This window comes from Neopsephotus bourkii, unplaced genomic scaffold, assembly GCF_033783945.1.
Source record: "Neopsephotus bourkii isolate Nb327-2 ecotype Australia unplaced genomic scaffold, CSIRO-AGI_Nbou_v1 NB_107, whole genome shotgun sequence".
Classification (NCBI taxonomy): domain Eukaryota; kingdom Metazoa; phylum Chordata; class Aves; order Psittaciformes; family Psittacidae; genus Neopsephotus; species Neopsephotus bourkii.
This window is the reverse complement of record NW_026900624.1, coordinates 899189-919549: the sequence shown is the minus strand read 5'-3', so window position 1 is coordinate 919549 and position 20361 is coordinate 899189. Positions and strand designations below refer to the sequence as shown.

General features: G+C 38.3%; 1 protein-coding gene across 1 annotated transcript in view; it reads right to left on the bottom strand.

Moving 5' to 3' along the window:
• The window catches only part of SCYL2 (SCY1 like pseudokinase 2), a 38385-nt gene extending 18053 nt beyond the window's left edge, over window positions 1–20332 (bottom strand). Inside the window, exons 1-7 of the mRNA XM_061357254.1 lie at window positions 20173–20332; window positions 14984–15188; window positions 9589–9746; window positions 4430–4574; window positions 3671–3820; window positions 2854–3075; window positions 1862–1978 (exon numbers count right to left, since the gene is read on the bottom strand). Coding sequence (XP_061213238.1) covers window positions 1862–1978; window positions 2854–3075; window positions 3671–3820; window positions 4430–4574; window positions 9589–9746; window positions 14984–15160 — 969 coding nt within the window. The 5' untranslated portion in view covers window positions 15161–15188; window positions 20173–20332. The remainder of the gene's footprint in view (window positions 1–1861; window positions 1979–2853; window positions 3076–3670; window positions 3821–4429; window positions 4575–9588; window positions 9747–14983; window positions 15189–20172) is intronic.
• Between the last annotated feature and the right edge of the window lie 29 nt (window positions 20333–20361).

Below are 20361 nucleotides of genomic sequence, written 5' to 3'. Positions count from 1 at the left end.
AAAGCTTGTGATCTGAAGAGAGACAACACTGACACTGTAACAAAGATTCCAAAAGACAATAATTTACTTTTCAATGCACTACAGTAAAACTTTACAATGATGTGCCTGCAACAATTAGAAAGCCATTTTTCATACTGTGTAGTATAATACTCTGAGATAAAGGCTGATTAATAAGATGGAATTTTCCTAGCATTTTAGAGAAATCCATGCACATTTTGTGTCTCTAATTTAATTTTTTGTCCATGAAATAGTGATCTAAAAAAAAAAAAAAAAAAAGTAAAAACCTTAAATTAAAATTACCTACTAGGTCATTCAGATCTGGCTACCACCCCTGGAAAATAGAATGTATCAACAAGCATTTATATGCAATAAATGTCAGTTACAGAAATTTCTCTCCAATGTTCAGACCCACTTGTAAATACTGTCCACTATAATTTCATAGACAATCTCCCCTGTTTGCATTACTTCAGCAAAGAGGGCACAGGCCTTGTTAACTATTGTGTAACAATATTGCATGGGTAAAATTCCTTCTTCCTGCTACCTCTGTTTTAGGGATGGAGGTATCAAACTTCGTGGGCTCGCAATACTTAAAGACAAAGCATGGTTTCTCAGGCTATTTAAATACTTTATTTTCCATTGAAAAGTTTGTGCAGAAAGAAAAGATATAAAAACATTTAAAGAACCTCTGGTGTAAGGCAGAAAGATAAGCCAGTAAGAACAATAAAGAAAAAAAGAGAATCAGAAAATCAGACTGGAGTAGGGCAATACAGATTAAAAGAATCTGTCAGCAGAGAATTCAAGGTAGTCTGTAGTATGAACTTAAATTCTGTTTTCTAGATCACACACCAAAACATGTGTGATCATGGAATTCTACACAGGTTAACACAAAATAGTTAAAACTAGCAAGGTAAACTTGCCTGTGTCAAGCTCCATTTTCATTCATCTCATGCTAGCCATAAGAAACTGCTTTTGGAACTAAATTTCCAGTACCTTTACCCTACACTTCAGCCTGCAGCACAACGTGGTAAAAAAGATTTCAACATCTTCATAAAACCATATTGCTCAATACAACCATTTACAGATTTATTAATTGCAGTCCTTCAGACGAGTTGATACCTGCGTAATATTTGCCAATTTCCTCACCTCCCATCTTTCAGCATGTATGTTTGCAGAACTATTACTTGTTCCCCTCCCTTCTTCACTCACTATTTCTTCCAACTGCTAAGACACTGATTTTATATGACAGGAAAAGAAGAAAATTGTTTAGCTAAGCAAATCTATAAACAGGAACCAGAAAGGGTATCAGATATGAGAAAAAAGGGGATAAGACAAAGGAAGAACAGTGCTTTTACATTCTACTTTCAGACAGGAAAGTGGAGAAAGAGTTTGTCAATTAAAATTTCAATTACCCTACTTGAAATTAATTCTTGCTTTATTATGGCAAGTAACTCCAAATACATTTTAAGCTATTCCTCTGCATATTTCAGAATATGCCAAAAATCATTAAGCCAAAATTTAATCCTTAAATTTACTGCCCTTTATCATTTTATGGCTTTAAAATCCTTCCAGTACAGTTTTAAAGACTGAATTGTATGTAAAAAAAATTCAATATTGGAAAGCAACAAAACAGTGTTGCATTCTCAATTCTGTCTCAGCACCCACTTCTTCCATATTAATAAAGGTCAGCATAAGGACAATTTTGGCATCAACTAACATCATTATTTCCAAAACAGTTTAAAAATATGTAACATTTCAACTAAAATTATTAACAGGAAAACACTTTGAAATTGTTCTATTGTTTCTACAAATCGAACACTCTTTTTCCTCTTTCCTATGGCTACTGTATTTTCCATGAACTGACCTTAGTCATTTGATCTGCGTCTGGTCTGACTGCTGGAGCTACATTTAAGAGTAGCTTTACATGTTCACGTACCTCCTCTGGTATATTCTGAAGAGTACTGGAACTTAAACGGCTCAGCTGTGTAAGTAATTTAAGCACATGGACCATGACATTAGAAAATCCTGCATGTAACTATTTCCAATATACAACAGTACTCTACTTTGTCCTCTTGATGTTTCTCTACTCACACTTTTGATATGCCTCCTTTCCCTCCTTTTCTAACCCATTTGCTTCTCATCCCTTCATGGTGTTCTTTCTGTCTCCCAACAGCCTACCTACTTCAGGTCACGTTCCCCTATTTCCAACTTTTCATTGTGTTCAGGTTATCAGAGAACACAAACCCAGTATTTTTAAACAGGTACATGTCATTATTTGAGGTGTTGTCTACACACGTTAAAACACAGTATACACAACCAAGACAACGGGCTCCCAAAGAAATTATGGCAAAAGAAACTTGCATGTGAACATACTACATTAGCTGATCCAAGTAACTGTCTTCTATTAACATTCATAGTCCACAAAGAATGTGAAAGAACAGATAGCTAAGTGGATACCAATTGCAATGTCAAGTAATCAAATCGCTCTAAACTCAGCCATCTTCAGCAGTCCTATACAGGTCATTTACTGCCTTGTCTTTCACACACCTTCACAACAGGCAAAGTACTTACTTCAGAAGACCAGCATTCAACAGCTTTACAGAGAAATCAGGTGAAAAATGAAACTTGTAGTTTATAAAATTGGTAAATGTAACCTTCTCTACATATATTTTTATTTCCTACATTTTGCTAGCATTCCTCTTTCTTGTTACACAGATAGCATGCACAGTAGGATACATTATCGGATTTTTTATGTTGGAGCACAGGTATTGTATTCTAAATATTTAAACCTATTTTAAACCAATAACTTTTTAAATACGAAAATCAACAAATAATAGTCACAAATAGAACAAATACCTGATCCAGCTGTCTACTAAAGCTTTTATAAATATCCTGCTTGTTGACCTCAAAAATTGGTTTCCCTTTATTGAATACTGCATAAATAACAGCTCCTAGAGAGTACATATCACTGGCTGTCTCACAGCTCACAGACAGAATATATTCTGGTGCCAGATATTCGGGATTTGGAAGACACAAGGAAGGCAAGTTTGGATCCCATTCCTTACAAGGGAACTTTGGCTACAAGAGAAGTAAAAGAAAGTACATTCATTAGGGATTTTTTAAAGAAGATTTTAAATAAGAAACTCATGCAGCAACAAAAAAATTAATGCACTCAAATTCAATTATGAACGTAAGGCAACAGTTAAGAATCTGTGTCTAGCTTAGAGTGATTAGCTGGTGCAGTTAAGTCTGAATATTAGAGCTGGGAAGTGTAATGTAAAAATCAAAGCACTGCTGTAAGTGAGAAACATGTATCACAATGGGAATTCATTTTAGGAGGTAGCAACCAGGCATTGAAGTGGATGCAAGAGACTAGACTAGGTAGCTTTGCACACCATCCAACATGCAGGTGAGCAGAAGTGGCACAGGCTTCAGCCTCTGTCTGAAACCGTCATTATTTTGACTCCACTGAGCCAACTCAGGCTCTTTTTTTCTCTGATGACCAAAGGCAGCACTTCAATCCAGACCTGTGCCATATGTTCAAACTTCCTGCCAACAAAATACAGAAGTGGATGTTAAATAAATAATTTACTACTGAAATGCAAGGTCATGTCGGTTTCAGACAAAGCTCTGAATTTGAAATCTAATGATGGTAATTGTAAAGATCTATTACCTCCTGCTCAGATGGATTTGTTGACTGGATACAAAAATCAAAGCCCATAATTTTCCATGCTCCACTCTTATTCAAAATTATATTTTCAGGAGTTATATTTCCATGGACCATTTTCACACTGCTATGCAAAAATGACAAGCCTTCAGAAACCTGTTAATAAAAGATTATTATTTCAGGTCAAGTATTTCCCCAAATATCCTGCAAGACATTTACAAAAATTCTATTCCTGTGTTCATGGTTTAATTGGTAAGTTAACTAAGAAACTATTCTTCACTATTACTTTAGGGTATGCCTTAAAAGTTATGTAGGAGTGAAATTAAACACAGATGAGTAATCAGCCGATGGGATTACTAATGCTGATTAACCATAACAGCATAAGAACAGCAATGCTTTTCAAAGTTGATCAACATATTCAATAAATAAAACCTAGGAGCTACTACTGTTACTCAAAAGAAGGTAAAGAAAAGATTTACATATGGGAGAGACACCTGTAGCATACACATATATTTCACATATATGGAAAATAAAAATTAATTTGATTTTGTATTTTCCATATTGGAATAAGCAAAACCAGTAGCAACTTAAGAGAGCCTCCCGCATTCATCCTCTTTTATACCTACAGTGATCAGGGCACCATCATCTCTCACTTCCTGATTTGATTTACTATAGGCAGACAAAACTTTGGCAGATTACAAATTTCATAAAACAATCATGAATACCAAAAGTCCAAGACAATTATAAGGACAACCTGTGTCCTACCTGAAGCAAACCGTATTTGGTCTCCACATCATAAAGCTTGTATTCTTTAATGTCAGATGGTAAAGGAGAAGGTAGGTTGTCCCAGCTGCCAAGAACATTAGCTAAACTTGCACAGACTGGTTCTGTACAAAATGCCAAGCAATCCCTGTAGAGGATATGCACAGAAACATTTCTTGCAAATAAATGTAATATATCTCTTTACTGTGAACAAAGAACCGCACAAACATCCAGTTATACTTTACTTTTTAGGTGTTATCTGAAACCATGTTTTATTTCAGATTTTGAATTCTTATAAGTGATTTATACTAAAGAGAAATATATAAATATCTGAAGTATTAAAAAAAATACTAGTTATTTTATTCTCCAGCATTCACATATATCACTAATGATGCACACAATGCTTCATTAAAAAAATTACAAAACAATGCTTTTCTTGTCCTGATCCAGGAAAATTAAACAATTCTTAGTAAGAATTCAGCAAGGCAGAGGAGGAAGATCTGAACTCAGGAAAACAGAAGCTGGTGGTGAGCGAGCCGGCAAGCACAGGAGCTACACCAGCATCATTTGAGATGACCGCATCTGGAATATTGTGTCCAGTTCTGGGCCCCTCAGTTTAAGAAGGACAGGGACCTGCTGGAGAGAGTCCAGCACAGGGCAACTAAGATGATTAAGAGAGTGGAGCATCTCCCTTATGAGGAAAGACTGAGGGAGCTAGGTCTCTATAGTTTGGAGGAGATTGAGGGGTGACCTTATTAGTGTATATAAATATATAAAGGGGGAGTGTCACGAGGATGGAGCCAGGCTCTTCTCAGTGGCAAACAATGATAGGACAAGGGGAAATGGGTACAAACTGGAACACAAGAGGTTCCACTTAAACTTGAGAAGAAACTTCTTCTCAGTGAGGGTGACGGAACACTGGAACAGGCTGCCCAGGGAGGTTGTGGAGTCTCCTTCTCTGGAGACATTCAAAACCCACCTGGACACGTTCCTGTGTAACCTTATCTAGGTGTTCCTGCTCCGGCAGGGGGATTGGACTAGATGATCTTTTGAGGTCCCTTCCAATCTCTAACATACTGTGATACTGTGATACTGTGATACTGTGAGAGTTCTGAAGGTTTTGGATGGCCTTTGGGTACCCTTGGGACCTGCCTACTGATTGTGATGGGGATCAGCATGTTGGCACACATAGAGAGTGTGTTTTACCCACAACCATTTTGTCTGATCCCAAGAGTTAAGCAGAGTCCAGTTTGGGTCTTGTCTAGGATTAGAAGACTATGTAAGAGGCCCAAGAAGTTTTCCCCAAGGCTGGACAGTCATGAGTGGCAGGGTGTGTGGGATAGTATGAGCCAGTATCTAGTCCACTGGGCCCCTCCAGTGCTTTGGAAGCATCAGAGATAGAAGGCAGCTGTATGGAGTCCCAGATTACAATTTGCAGAAACTGCTGAAGGGGAGGGTGAATTATTTTGAGCCTGGTGGGCCCATGACATTTCAGGCCATCAGGGCGGAGATTCAACATACAGATGGGCTCATGATTGAGGGGTGGACTTAGCAATGGACACTATTGCCCAGGTTATTCACTAGTGTAAACACTGCACACAGCCTCTCCTGCTCTGAAAGACTGTTACAAGAGATGGAACCTGACATCACGGACTGAATGGACTTGGCAGGTTTATAGGGATTGCGTTATGGAATGATCTCTCTCTCTGTATGTGTGGATGTATATATATGTATATATATAAGTGATGGTATCCTGAAAATGTGGGATCTGAGCACGACATGAATGGTATGGAATAAGGGGTGGATACTGTCCTGGGTTTAGCAGTAGCAGTCATTTTTTCTCCTTCTCAGTAGCTGGTGCACTGCTGTGTTTTTGACTTTCAGCCTGGGAACAGCACTGATAACACTGATGTTTTTAGTTATGTTTAATCTGACCAAGGACTTTCTGAGCCTCATGCTCTGCCAGGGAGGAGGGGAAGCTGGAAGGAAGCAGAGACAGGACACCTGACCCAAACTAGCCAAAGGGGTATTCCATACCACAGAACGTCATGCCCAGGATGTAACTGAGAGTTAGCCAGAAGGGCTGAAGGACTGTGGGGCTGGACTAGGTGTCAGTTGGTGCTTGGTTGGGGCAAGTTACCGGTCAGGGGGTGGTGAGGTGTTGTATTCTCTTCCCTTGTTTTTTCCTTTATCATTACTATTATTGTTGGTAGGAGCAGTGGTTTGGGTTATACCTTAGTTACTAAACAGTTCTTATTTCAACCCATGGGAGTTGCACTCTTTTCAATTCTCCTCTCCGTCCCTCCGGGAGTAGGGGGAGGGAAAGAAGGGGGGGGAGTGAGAGAGTGACTGCGTGATCTATGGCTGACTGGGTTTAAACCACAACACTGTTACTAAAACTGTAAAAGCAGGCTTTTAGCTGTGCCTAAAACAGACACATCCCTGACTGAAGCAATACTTACTGTGGTCAGACAATGATCAGAAACAAAATTAAAAAAACATAAGGTAGCACCTGAACATTCCCTTACTTTGCAAATGAATAGAAGAGGTACAAACACAAATAACCTTGATGTATGCACTGCAGTTCACATGTGAAGTGACAGGTTTCTAAATTGTTTTATCTACTGTTTTCTTCGTGAAAAACTACATATCTTGCTTATGCATTTTTGCATCAACAGTATTTGAAAAGCACAGATGAAGCAAACTTCTACACATGAAGTGCACTGGTTTTAACACTGAGCTTCAAAATTGCTCTGATTGATGATGTTTTGTGGGAATAAGAAGATGGCAGTTTATTTTTCACTTTAGGAGCAAATTAAATAAGGACTAAAGTCAGAGTAATGGAAGGATAGGGTAAGTGTAGTTAAAGCAACTGAACACTGCAGAAGCTGATGTCTGCCATACTGTGCTGCTTCTTTAACAGTTCCCTGAATAATATCAAAATGGAATTCAGAGTAACATAATAAAAAGAAAACAAGTTTTAAATGGCTAAAAAAACATATGCTTTGGGAGAAACTGCAACAGATGGAATATCTAGGAATTAAGTATCTGGGACTCCTCAAACTGCTACTATTTTTAATGGGTAGTAATGACATTATGAGTGAATTTATAATTTGGCTTTTTTAATCCTTTTCTCCAACAAGAAGTTAAATATAGAATAATATTACTCATCAGTGCTGTTACTGGAATTTAAGACCAGTTGCAAGTAAATGTATTTCTAATGAAACATTTACAATAAATGAAGGGTTATTTGCCAACAAATGCATGTAAAAATGTATACATTATGATGTGTGTAATATATATCTATATGAAATATAATTACATGGAATGCCAATAATTTGGACTACAAACATTGTATTAATAGTGGAAAAGCTACCACTTTACACACTAAGGCCTAAACATATGGTCTTTCTTGCTACATCTACTTCAGCACTGCAGGTACATCACGTATCACTTTGCCCCACCAAGACAGAACAAAGGGTAAGTTGCAAGCAGTTCAACACAACTGTATGATACTTTGAAGATGCAAAAAAAAGGCCAGGTACAGTCTAGCCAGGAGCCCATGATGGATTTCTTCAAGAAGAAGCACACCGGGAAGACCCGCAATTCTAAAGAAATCTTACAGCATGCTTGCACAAGGTTACACACACAAATGCTCTAAGCAAATTTTTCTTTTATCAACCCTCTCCAAAACCCGTTACATCAGTTTCTGGCACAGCAAGCAACTGGACAGGTTTTGTGCAACTGGTATTTCTACCAGTAGCTGAGCACGCTGAATATGGAAAGAACCACCACTGGAACAAAGCATGGGGCATCACTAAAATATCACAAATGAAAATTCTGACTCTTAATTTTACTGAAAAGGCTCTATTTCTTCACAGGAAAAACACAAAAGCTTTCTTAACAATCCAAGGTATAAATCTTAGGCTTTCCTACTGTAGTGCAGAGTTGGAGGAAAAATAATTAAAGATCTAGTTGCTGAGTCAGTTGAAATACTCGATTAATTAATAAGTCTGGGGTATACTCCAGAATTCACTTGCATACACTATGACTGAGGTGACCCTAGGCAATTTAGTCCATACTGTTGTAGGGTACTCAAAGCTGTCTTCAATTACCTAATTAATGATCCTTAGGCTTTTGTGAGGGGCATACTGAAACAGAAGAAATAACAGCTTTGAACCCTTGTTAATGCAAAATGTATTTACTACGCGAGGAAATACATATATGAATATGCAAGTGTCATTTAATCCAAGAAATCCTTCCCAAGGTAGGTGACACAAAGATGAAGAAGCATTCCTACAGTATTCCCAGCTCCTAGAAGCCAGTACATTTGGAATAATGCAGGTTAACAGACACAGTCAAAAACGTACAATTTTGAAAGGCAATGTACATGAATCTTCAGTAGGCTATAATTTAGAAAAAACACTACAGAAAAATCCTCTAAAACCTTCATGATGTTCCTCAGTAGGATCAGGATCAGGATCAGATTTCTATTTTATTTTCAGGTTTCATTTTGTTAGATTTTAGTGTGCAGTTATCACTACACTTGGTTAATTAATCCATTACTGTCTAATGACCAACTTTAAATAAATCAAATAAGCACTACAAAGAGCACACTGAATTTTCTCTCCCTTGATTGGCATCTGAGGACCTTCTGAACATATACGTGGCCACAACACACACAATTTACTAAAAATCTTCAGTCACACATGCACTAATGACATACATCTCATAAATGGAAAAAATGTATAAACAACCTTTTGAAAGAAAACAATGTTTCAGGGAGTTCTTTAAAAGTGAAATTAATTGAACTACCAAATTTTCATGCTATAACAGTCTTGTAGCCTTACAGCTACAACTGTAAGATCATGCAGTAGATTCACACCAGAAATGCATCCTATGGCTTGGGGGACAGGGGGTGAAATCTGAGGGTGGGGTGAATACTGTTCTCACATAAGTAAACACAGTGAACTTGAATCTCATCAGATGTCGTCCTGGGTTCAGCAGCAGCAGTCGCAGCAGTGAGCGAGCAGCTGCATGGCTCTGGGTTGCTGGCTGGGCTTAAACCAGGACAGATGTATGTGCTGAAAATTCCAGATATTGTACATCCAATAACAAAACAATGATTAAGAAAGTCCGTTCTCAACTTTACTACAGCTTACCTGGATTCTTCCAATGGATGTTGAACAGTAAGCAGTCGAGGGTGCCGAAGCCTGGTTAGCTGTTGAACACCTCGTTTTAGAGAATCAATAATCTGATCCTTTTCAAATTTTTGATACTTGTCTATTAGCTTCTTATCAAAGACAAAAACAGCCACTTCCTAGAAATAGGCAACAAAATTCACTCAGTATATCACATAGCCAAAAAAAACAAGCCTGTATGCAATCGCATACACATTTTTTGAATAAACAGTACAATCCCACAAATGCAGTGTTTTGATGTATATATACATATTGTCCTTATTTTGTCCCAGTCATAATCACATGTTACTGTACAGAACCTCCAGGACATATATTTTAACAGTTAAGGTACTAACACGTATTACTAACAGTAATACATGAACTATAACCACTATCTACACAGTGACAAAGCAGCAGATCCACAGAACATATATCAGCTTAAATTGAAGTAGATGAAAGCATTTACATCAACTACGAGCAATTAAAATATTTTGAGCAGATGCGCATTCATTTGGCATTTAATACATGCTTTATTAAACTAGACCTTGTTTCAGCAATCTGCCCCAAAGAAGTACAATCTGTATTAAACTAGACATTCATGAAACGTAATTTATAGTCACAGTAATCAGTTTATAAGACCACGATAAAATATTAAGAATTTTTAATGCTTGAACATGTGTAAAAAGAAGTCCCAGAAATGCAGTAGACAATAAAACCAAAGAAAATAGTTCTTCCATCAAATCTCTGCAAATGAAGCTGAAGAAAATTAATAAATTTGTATGAAACTTTGAAATTACAAAAGTAGATGTGAAATAAAAAAATTAGATTACATCCCCATCTTGGAAGCCATTAAAAAGAAATAAATCAATTGAAGAAGAAAGGAAATTAAAAAAACATCATGAAACAAACATTCTTGTACTTCTACAATAGTGTTGTAAATAATGATAAAAGTTAGAAACAAGTACAAAATAATACGAAAATACAATTTTCAGTCCCACGAGGATGTCTAGGCTCTTGTCATCATCATCATGGCTTGACTTCGCGAACGAAGATTTGGGAAGGGCATTTACCCACGCTTACTACAAGCGCGCTGATGACTAAGAAGGCCAATGTGGGATAGGCAAATCCGGCTACAAAAAGCACAACAGAAGGTCTCCTTGGGTGAAACAGGTGGGCCGCGATTCCTCCTGTGTTGTCTTTTCTCCTCGAGACTAGTTCTTCGTGAACTCTCAAAGGAGTCAGCAGCATTATGTATGGTGTGCCTCCAAGTCTCCCAATTGGAGGCCAAGGTGGACCACTGATGGTAGTCAATATGGGCAAGGCTAAGGTATTGTTTCAGAGAGTCCTTATATCTCTTCTTTGGGGCACCTCTCTTGCGGCTACCGGTGGCAAATTCACCGTAAAACACGACCTTGGGGAGGCGGTGATCCTTCATTCTAGAGACGTGCCCTGCACTGCACATTTTATAACCATCATTCTAATTACAACCTCAGAGGAATAGTTACACTATTTATATAAAAAAAGAAATTAAGTCAAACACAGAAAAAAATTGGTTTATATTTTTTAGCTGATACCTGTTTCATTAAACCACTAGCAGGTGAACATCTACAGCTAACTCAGCTAAGTACACTCTTCCTGCTTCTATCCATTGCAGCTCCCTGCTCCAACTCCAACAAGTGTAATGGATCAAACATTAGCACTGGCACAAGGCAGGCAGGAATCAATTACAGGGGTTGACAGATACATGCAATACCTATTACATAAAAAAAACCTACACATTTTCCATTACAAAGTGTGAACGTATTGAGCAATATGTGACCAATAACACTTTCAAACTAACACAGCACTTCCGAAAGCACTTCTGTTTAAAAACAAGTCAAAAGAATTCAGGAAGTTAATTTTTAAATTGCATAGCATGTGACATCAGCTACACTATGAACATTTTACGATGGCTATAGGTTCTGTTGGTGCTTGCTGCAATCTGTCATGGTTTGTTTGAAGTTTGACTGAATTTTTACATATACAGAATTAGGTTACCATAAATATGTATATGAAATTGTAGTATTCTAGGTATGAAAAATATTTCTATCACATTGATTTTGTAGACTTAGTTACTGTAGAGTGTCAAGAATCAAAATAATTTGCGCTGTGTGACACCTTGCTTTCAATACCTTCATTTTGATGTAACGCCTGATACAGACATCTCTACTCATGGACACTAAAAGGTTAATTGTCGTTTGATATTAGTAATTCAAAATATGGCATTCTGAAATTCATTTCTATAATCAACATTAATTTTTATATGCAGAATGCTATACCAACAATATAGTATCTTAACTCCCGTATGTCACCAGATATTACTGTACAGAAGAATGAAGAGATACCTGAGTCATGGGCCATAGAACACACTCTCAATGCACAAAAATTACTGAAACAATACAGCATGCTTGGAAACATTTAAAAGCGTTCATGGTATTACGGTTTGTGAACCAAACTGACCTGCCAAATTCTGACTATGAACACATTATTTCTGTTTTTCCTTTTCTGTTTTACAAGAATTCAAGCCTTGAGTTACTCAGCCCGAAAAGGAAGGCTACGGACTATAGCTGATAGGGATTCAATTTCCTTCCATTATTTCCATGGAAACTTACCAAGATGAAGGCCTGCTACGGCTACAACAGTTACCACTTCTCTCCACAGAAAGCTCTAGAGAAGCTTCCACTTTGTTGGGTTTTTTGGGTTTTTTTTTTTTCATTTCACAGGTTTGAAGGAAGAGTAGCTTCCTCCTGCAGATGACTACTTGTTATTTAATTCTGCATAATTCTGACTTCATGATGTAAAATTAACATTAAAAACCTAAAATATATTTAAAAAAAATAAGACTGGTCTCCACAAAGAAAGTGAAAAAGTAGAGACAAAACAACCCTTACCATTAACAATACAGATTTTCATTCATTATGTAAAAGGAAGTATACACACCTTGTTCTACATGCTCTTGTCTCAACAAGTATACTGGTAATGCTGGGCTAGTAAGTATAGACAAATATTTAGAGGACTAGACTGACCACTCAAGAGATCTAAGTTTAAATCTCAGTTCTGTTCACAAACATAAGACCATCTGCACCTTCTGTCTCACCTCCCACATGTTTAAGCCAAGGGATGCTCATTTACTTCAAAGTAATATTAGGCAAACCTCAGTGATGTCACTGAGACAGCTGTATGTTATGATGCGTACTGTGTACATATTTGCCAGGATTAAGACCTTAAAGAAAACATCTGTTGTTACTGTCAAGAATTTAGATTTTTAACATGAATCACCTAAAAAGTATCAGTGTTTAAGTTCTACACTGCTTTTGCAAAGGAACTGAATGTCACCTGTGCCAACAGTAGTAAGCATTGTCCACAACATGGAACACACAGGATGGACTTAACTGGGCTATAATCATATTTACTCATCTAGAACACTTTAAAACACTGAAAAGTGTCACAGTTCTCTTTGATTGTGATCGTGTATTTTATGGGAATCCTGTTGACCGTTGTCTCAAAGACCTGGTATTCGCTACGAAAGTTCATAAAGCTTTTTTATCCTTGTATTTTTAATCACTAAACACCCCAGTTTCCTATTTCCAGCTTCTTTAGGCAGTCTTCCTTTGTACTGAGTCCAACTGAGCTGGATTTAACTTTCTTAATAGCATCCCATAAGGTGCTGTGTTTTAGATTTGTGGCTAAAACAGTACTGATAACACACCAATGTTTTCACTGTTGCTGAACAGTGCTTGCACAGGCTCAAGGCTTTCATTTTTTCCTACTCTGCTCCCACAGTAAGTAGGCTGTGGGTAGGCAGGAGACTGGAATGGGACATGATCAGGACAGACAACCCGAACTGGCCAAAGGGCTACTCCGTTTCATAGAATCATAGAATAGTTAGGGTTGGAAACGACCTTAAGAACATCAAGTTCCAACCCCCCTCCCATGGGCGGGGACACCTCACTCTAAACCATATCACACCAAGGTCTCATCCAACCTGGCCTTGAACACTGCCAGGGATGGAGCATTCACAACCTCCCTGGGCAACCTATTCCAGTGCCTCACCACCCTAACAGGAAAGAATTTCCTCCTTATATCCAATCTAAACTTCATGCTCAGTGGTAAAAACCTAAAGTAGAAAAAGAAGCACTATTGTGATGAACACTGCAGAAACTCAAATCCTTCTATTTTCAATGCCATTTTGAACAGTGTGGGGAATAATACCACAGACTAGGCACAGAACAACAGCAAAGAAAAGAAAAAAAAAACCAAACCCAAAATATTTAATTACTACAGTTCACCATCTATCCTGTAAACTGAAGGATGTAGTGGAAAAAAATACATTAAATGTGATGATGTTAAAGACTATGTCATGAATATAAAAGCAAGGGAAAATTTAAGGTAGCAGCTGCGTGCTTGATTTTAGAAACTTTGTTTGTTTTCCCTTTCATTTTTGTTCTCTATTTTACTCATAGGCACTCATACATTTTTCCAATGAATACTCAAATGTAACTCAGTATGCAAACACATGCTTTACCAAAGCCTCCCACTGTGCAAAGCAAACCAGTCTTTGAACTAAAATACTGAAAAGCATTCCAATATTACTCTGGTCTTTTGCCAGAAAAAGATTTTCCTCCAGCTTTTTAGGGCTTTATTTTTAGAAGCTTGTCAGTGTTTTTTGCTATCAATTTGTTTCAGCCATAAGCTATACAACTATTTCAGTTCTAAAATGAATCTGCCTTTAAAGTTCACATAGTAGGAAGCTTTCATTTCAAAGCTAATGTATGCACAGTCAAAACAACAGAAAGTTGATTTACCTAACATTAATATATTTAGAACTACCACAATAAAAGTTAAACACAACTACAGGAGTCTTGAAGTGCAAACCATTATCTCCTTAATCCTGCTAGTTTTACAACTAAGGTGAGCAAAAAACTATAGGCTCTGTTGCTGAGAAAAAAATGATGGCATATTTCATGATTATTTTAAACTGTAAAAAGCCAGTACTGTTGCCAGAAGAAAAAAAAAAAAGCTGCAAGGTAAATAAATTGGGGAACCAATCCATGTTAAAACAAGCTGCTTTCTTCTTTTAGACCTTGGTCTGGAATTGTATGCTATGAATGCAAAACCACTTCCTTCTCCAGCAGTGAAGGCTTATCACCTATGCAGCTGAGGACATTATATTTAAATGATGTTCAGTTCTTCATTTCATTTTAGTTATGGTACTACCCTTAGCACTAGTCTGCCCAGTTGGATTTTGTATTTAAATGACACCAACTGCTACCTAACAGGCTGTTATCTAATGCTTACAAACTAACCTATAAACTTAGGTCTTTACTTGGCCACCCACCTGTTTTGTTGATTTTTTAGTTCCATTAAATATCTTCCAAGCAAGACCATTACCACCACTGGCAATATGTCGGCCAACATCGAACTCCCTGGTAACAGGATTTCCCATGACTGCACTGGTGACATCAGCCGTTACCTTTGTAACAGTACTCTTCAATTTATTCAGCATGGACTCCATTGTCTCAACTGTGCCCCAATGTATTATTCTACAAAGACAAGAAAAAAAAAAAGTTTCACAATTTCTGTTAACACAAGACACATGCTGAAAAGTGTAACACCCACACAAGGGCTTTGCAATTATACATATCCATACTGCATACAATTATTTGCATGTGCATGCCTGGGGATTATATGTCATAGAATCACATATTCAACTCAACTGGAACAGAGTTTTAAGATCATCAAGTCCAACCATTACCCCAGGACTGCCAAGACCACCACAAACCATATCACTGGGGTCCTCATCTACATGGTTTTTGAACGCTTCCAGGGACAGTGATTCCACCACTTCCCTTGGGCAGCCTGTTCCAATACCTGACCACCCTTTCAGTGAAGAAATGTTTCCTAATATCCAATCTATATCTCCCTTGGTACAGCTTGAAGATATTACCTTTTGCCCTACCACTTGTTACTTGGGAGAAGAGACTGACTCCCACCTCACTATGTCATTGCTGCTACTCCTCCTCAAAAACTTCTGAATCTCTTGATCATTCTTCATTAGATCTGAGAAATTCAACCATTTCTTAAAAGCAGGTAACTGAATAAAGCAGGGAATATGTAAACTGCTCCCATGACGGGAAAGGTTCACAGCTGGTATATCAATATCAATCAACAAAGAAAACCAGATCTAAAAGAAAACAGGATACTTTAATTCCAGTGTTCATGGAACTACGTATTTTCTGAAGAGAGCGATTGCTTAAGATTCCAGACCAGAAGAAGAATGGGTGTGTATTATATACAGAAGAAAAATGTGTTTTTTCCTATACTGTGCTTGTCAAAGCTTAAAATTCAGTATTTTACTCATCAGATTGCTGACATTACTATTTGTATGATTCAAGTATTAATGAGCTTAAGTATTAATAAGGTGATGCAAGGGAAGGAAACAAGAACCCACCTTCTTATGCTTTATTTAAAAAAAATTGTACACAGAAGTTTCACCTTGCAAATTTATGAGCTAAAGGATGGTGGCAGCTTACAATTCAGTTCATCTTCCCCTCAAAGTGTACTTCCATAGTTTCCTAAGTTGTCGTAATTAGTTTCAAAAAATCTGACTTGCCTATTCTGACAGACAGAAGTTCTGAAGCCTATGTTCATTTATACTATTGTGTCTCTGATACAGATACACAAGAAAGAATGAATACAAGAAACAAGCAGTGAAAAACAGAGACAGACATTCATCTTCCTTATCAGTGTGAACAAAGATGAAGAGGGAATGTAGGAATAAATTATTTCCTGGAATCAGCATTACGTGGTATATTCAAAAGCAACATTTAAGGATATGTCTTCATTCTTTCTTTCAAATAAGGTATGGAGAGCACTATTTCTTCAACCTATAGTAAAATAAACCTAAGATAGCACATCAGGAAATGTACTGAAATCTTCAGAAATACTATTTTCAATTATGGCCTTATTTGTCATATACTTGACTCACTGGCATATAATTTGTATTAAAGTACTTCTTTGAAAAACAGAGGAAGACATTACTATTGAAATGGCAAAGATAAGATTCTGTTGTGACAAAGATGATGTTTATCAAATCATTATAACAAGGACAAAAGCAGCAAAAGGCATTAACAAATAATCCAGTGAGCACTGGGACTAATCAGTCCCAACGTCCTTCTGATTACATGCGGTGCTTGCTTGTAGAAATTACAGCTCTTCCCACTGTATTATATACATTTATAAGGCAATGGTCTGGTCTATATAATTCCAGCTATTCCACAGCTTTTTCCATATTCAAGACACAAATGGATTTTGTTTCCTCTTCACAGCTCTTTAGTCTCACAAAACCTGGAGCAACCTATTTTAGACACCTCTATAGCTTGACTGAAATGAATCACACTAAAGTTATTCCGGCATGCACACCTTCCTTCCCATAGATCTGATGCCATTAGAAATCAAGACAAATAACCTGATTAATATTAAATTGGAAAGATAGACTTACTTTCTGAAAGCAGTAACAGATATACTGAACAACTTCTTAAAAAGTTATATGAGTTACTGAACAATTTACTCCAGCATATTGTTGCAGTTATAGCCCACCTTCAGTATTCTTCCATAGAGCAATGCAGAAATACACTAAATGCTCTAGCTCCATAGATATCCATTTTCCATGTCAGCTGAGTGACTCAGATTTGTGCTATTAAATGAAGAACCAGAGCAGGAGTTATAAGAAAATGTTATTATAAAACAGGAAGGTATCCTGCTACACAGATCTTAATCTTGAAAATACTCAACTTCAAAATTAGAAATATCAGTTATAGCTCAAAGGGGACTATCCAGGCACACAACCAGGTTTAACTGCAAGCACGTTCAAGGTGGAGTTGGCCTTAATTATGGGGACTGGGAGTCTCAGATGAGGAGCGGAGTCTGAATACAATGAGATAATCTTAAGTACGTACTTGCTTGTTATGTATTAAGTGTTTTGTTTAAAACATAGCTGGAAATAAATTACAGGAACGTAGAAATCCTTAATTATTTTATTACACTATGTGACATTTTATAACAATATGTTAATTTTACTTTAAGAATTGTGCTGTGGAAAAATGCATCCAGTTATAACTTGGCAGCCTAAGACCAAACACCTGTTTGTCATTGGCTAATATCCCCATATAAAGGAATTTTTCATTAACCTGACAGAAACAAGGATCATGGAGTATTCAAAGTGGGAGGTATTTCCAGCTCTCTGAGATTTTATTCTGCAGCCATTCCATGGTGCAAACTCTACATGCTAAAGGACTATGAAATCAATCCTAATGAGTTTAAGGTAACCACAAATCTAATTTATTTGGTTTTAAACCTTGTGCTTTTTGCATCATTTCATTCACTCCTAGCTGTTAAACCTTCTCTAGTATCAATGCAAAACAATCTTGTGTTAAAACTCTGAAAACTGAAGAGACACTTTGCAAAATTAATTGTGGAAATATTATGAAGAAAATGGATGTGCATGTTCAAATTCCTTTGTATAAATACGAAAGGGGGCTTCTCTACACAGCTGGTGGAAAAATTGTGTAGCCTTGATTAAATCAGAAGTGCCCTCTGCTGTGGGTGAAAATTTAACTCTAGTGAGAAGCCTGGAAAAGCCACTATGTAAGAATGTTAACAGCATTCCAGTGTCTGAAGGATTAGGGCTTAAAAATCAAGCCTGGTAGGCCCTGTCCAACCTGTTCCTCTCCAGCTTGACAGTATGCAAGCTACTGTTTAATTTAGCTACCAAGCAAGGAGTACTTAGAAACTTATTTCTCAATAAGCAGCTTCTGGTGTAAGTTCATGTAACATTGCATATTTGTAGAAATCCTTGTATCAGCATTTGGACTGTAAAAGGTATCTTGAAAATCCATGCCAAAAAAAAACCCCAGACACAACCCATACACCTATTCCGGGTAGTACCGATAATACAACAAATCATCATGATTAACCATATCTGAAATATACAATTTTAGTTCACAACTGTACAAGCCTTGGTTTGTTCAGTTCTTTTAAAAAGTTAATTAACAACCACAGAACAATAAACAGTCACTCACAATGAAACTTTCATTTAAAGTTAAAATGTAATAAATGAGAAAAGTACAGGATATTAAAAGTAATAGTGTTCAGACAAGCAACACAGGACATTCAATATAAGTTTGAGAACTTTGATTTCATCCTGTTTGAATTTCATAGGTAATATTAATGCTACTGATACTAGCTCCATGAAACCTGGAACTAATCCTAGAAAGAAATCTGAATGGGCAATGTGTTGTTTTCAGAAATTCCCCTCCCAGTCAACAATGGTCTTTATGCTAATGTACATCAGCAACAATATGCCAGAATGATGACGACCTAATCACTTGGCAAGGTAGGAGGAAACAGCCAGCACAGCAATGAGAAACGAGGCAAAACACTCAAAATGGTGAAATAAAGGCAAATCCAAAACAAAGATTCCTCAATTCCTCACTATTCTCACTTAATGTAAAACAACTGCATGATTTAAAGCTATTAATTTATCCTAATAATCCACAACTAACTCATAGCTTCACCTGATGCATGGATACGGGTGCACACTGCAGGGCAGTGAATCATGCACCCTACCAGCATTTGACGTATCACAAGCTGGGATTCGCCTTTGTGAACCAAGACAGCAGGCAGGTGCATGAGTACTTCATGCCACCCAACCTAAACTTCCATTCCATCCAACTGACCCAAACAATGACGAATTCACAAAAGAAATAGGTGACAGAACAACTGAGTCTCAAAGAGAGAAAACAAACAAAAAAACCCACAAACCCCCCAAACGAGCACGTTTTTTCAGGCACAACCAATCTCTTGCACTTGTTATAAGAGCAACTGAAGGATCAAATGCAATGATGCACTGTTCACGGTGTAGCTGCACTCACTATAAACCACCTTCCTAATTTTTCTTCATCATTTCAGTACTGAGTTTCAACTGAAACCCCACCAGAAACTCACATGAGATCCATACAGGGAGATCTGCCTGGCGCTTGCTGACAGGTGGAACCTAACCTAAACGCTGCAGAAACCCCTGGACTCTAGGAGACTCTCTAGACAAAGCATTTACTGTTATCTTCAGCGAGACCAGACTTTTCGCCGCTTCTTCGAGAACCTCCCGCCAGCGGCGCGCAGGAACCCCCGACCTCCCCACTGCCAAAGGGCCGGTGGCTATCCTCGCAGGTCCGCGGGGCAGCCAAATGGATCCTGCCTGAAGCAGGCGGCAGCCAGAGGCAGACGGCGGTGAGCGGCATCTGCGTGCAGGTGATCCACCGGCTCGGGCGGCTCAACAGTCCCCTTGAGGCCCCGCTCACGCAACGACCGTGCCTCCTGAGCGGCCCCTTCCTTTCTACCACCCTGCGCCGCGCCCCCGGGACGCAAGGCCGCCGCCCAGTGTCCCTGTGGGCCCTGCCCGCCCCGCACACCATCACTAGGCCACAAGTAGCCGCTCCTGCCCCGAGGCGCGGGGGCCAGGCCGCTTACCTAAGCCCGCGGGAAGCTGCCGCTCAGCGCCCGGCTCCCTGTCGCCCTGTGGCCCCAGCGCGCCGCCTGTCACGCCAGCTGTCTCTCGCGCCGGTCCGTGCTCGGCCCCGTCCCGCTCCAGCTACTCCATAGCGACAGCCACAGCGCCGGGGAGGGGGCGGCCGGAGCACGCTCACTTCCGCCCCAAAG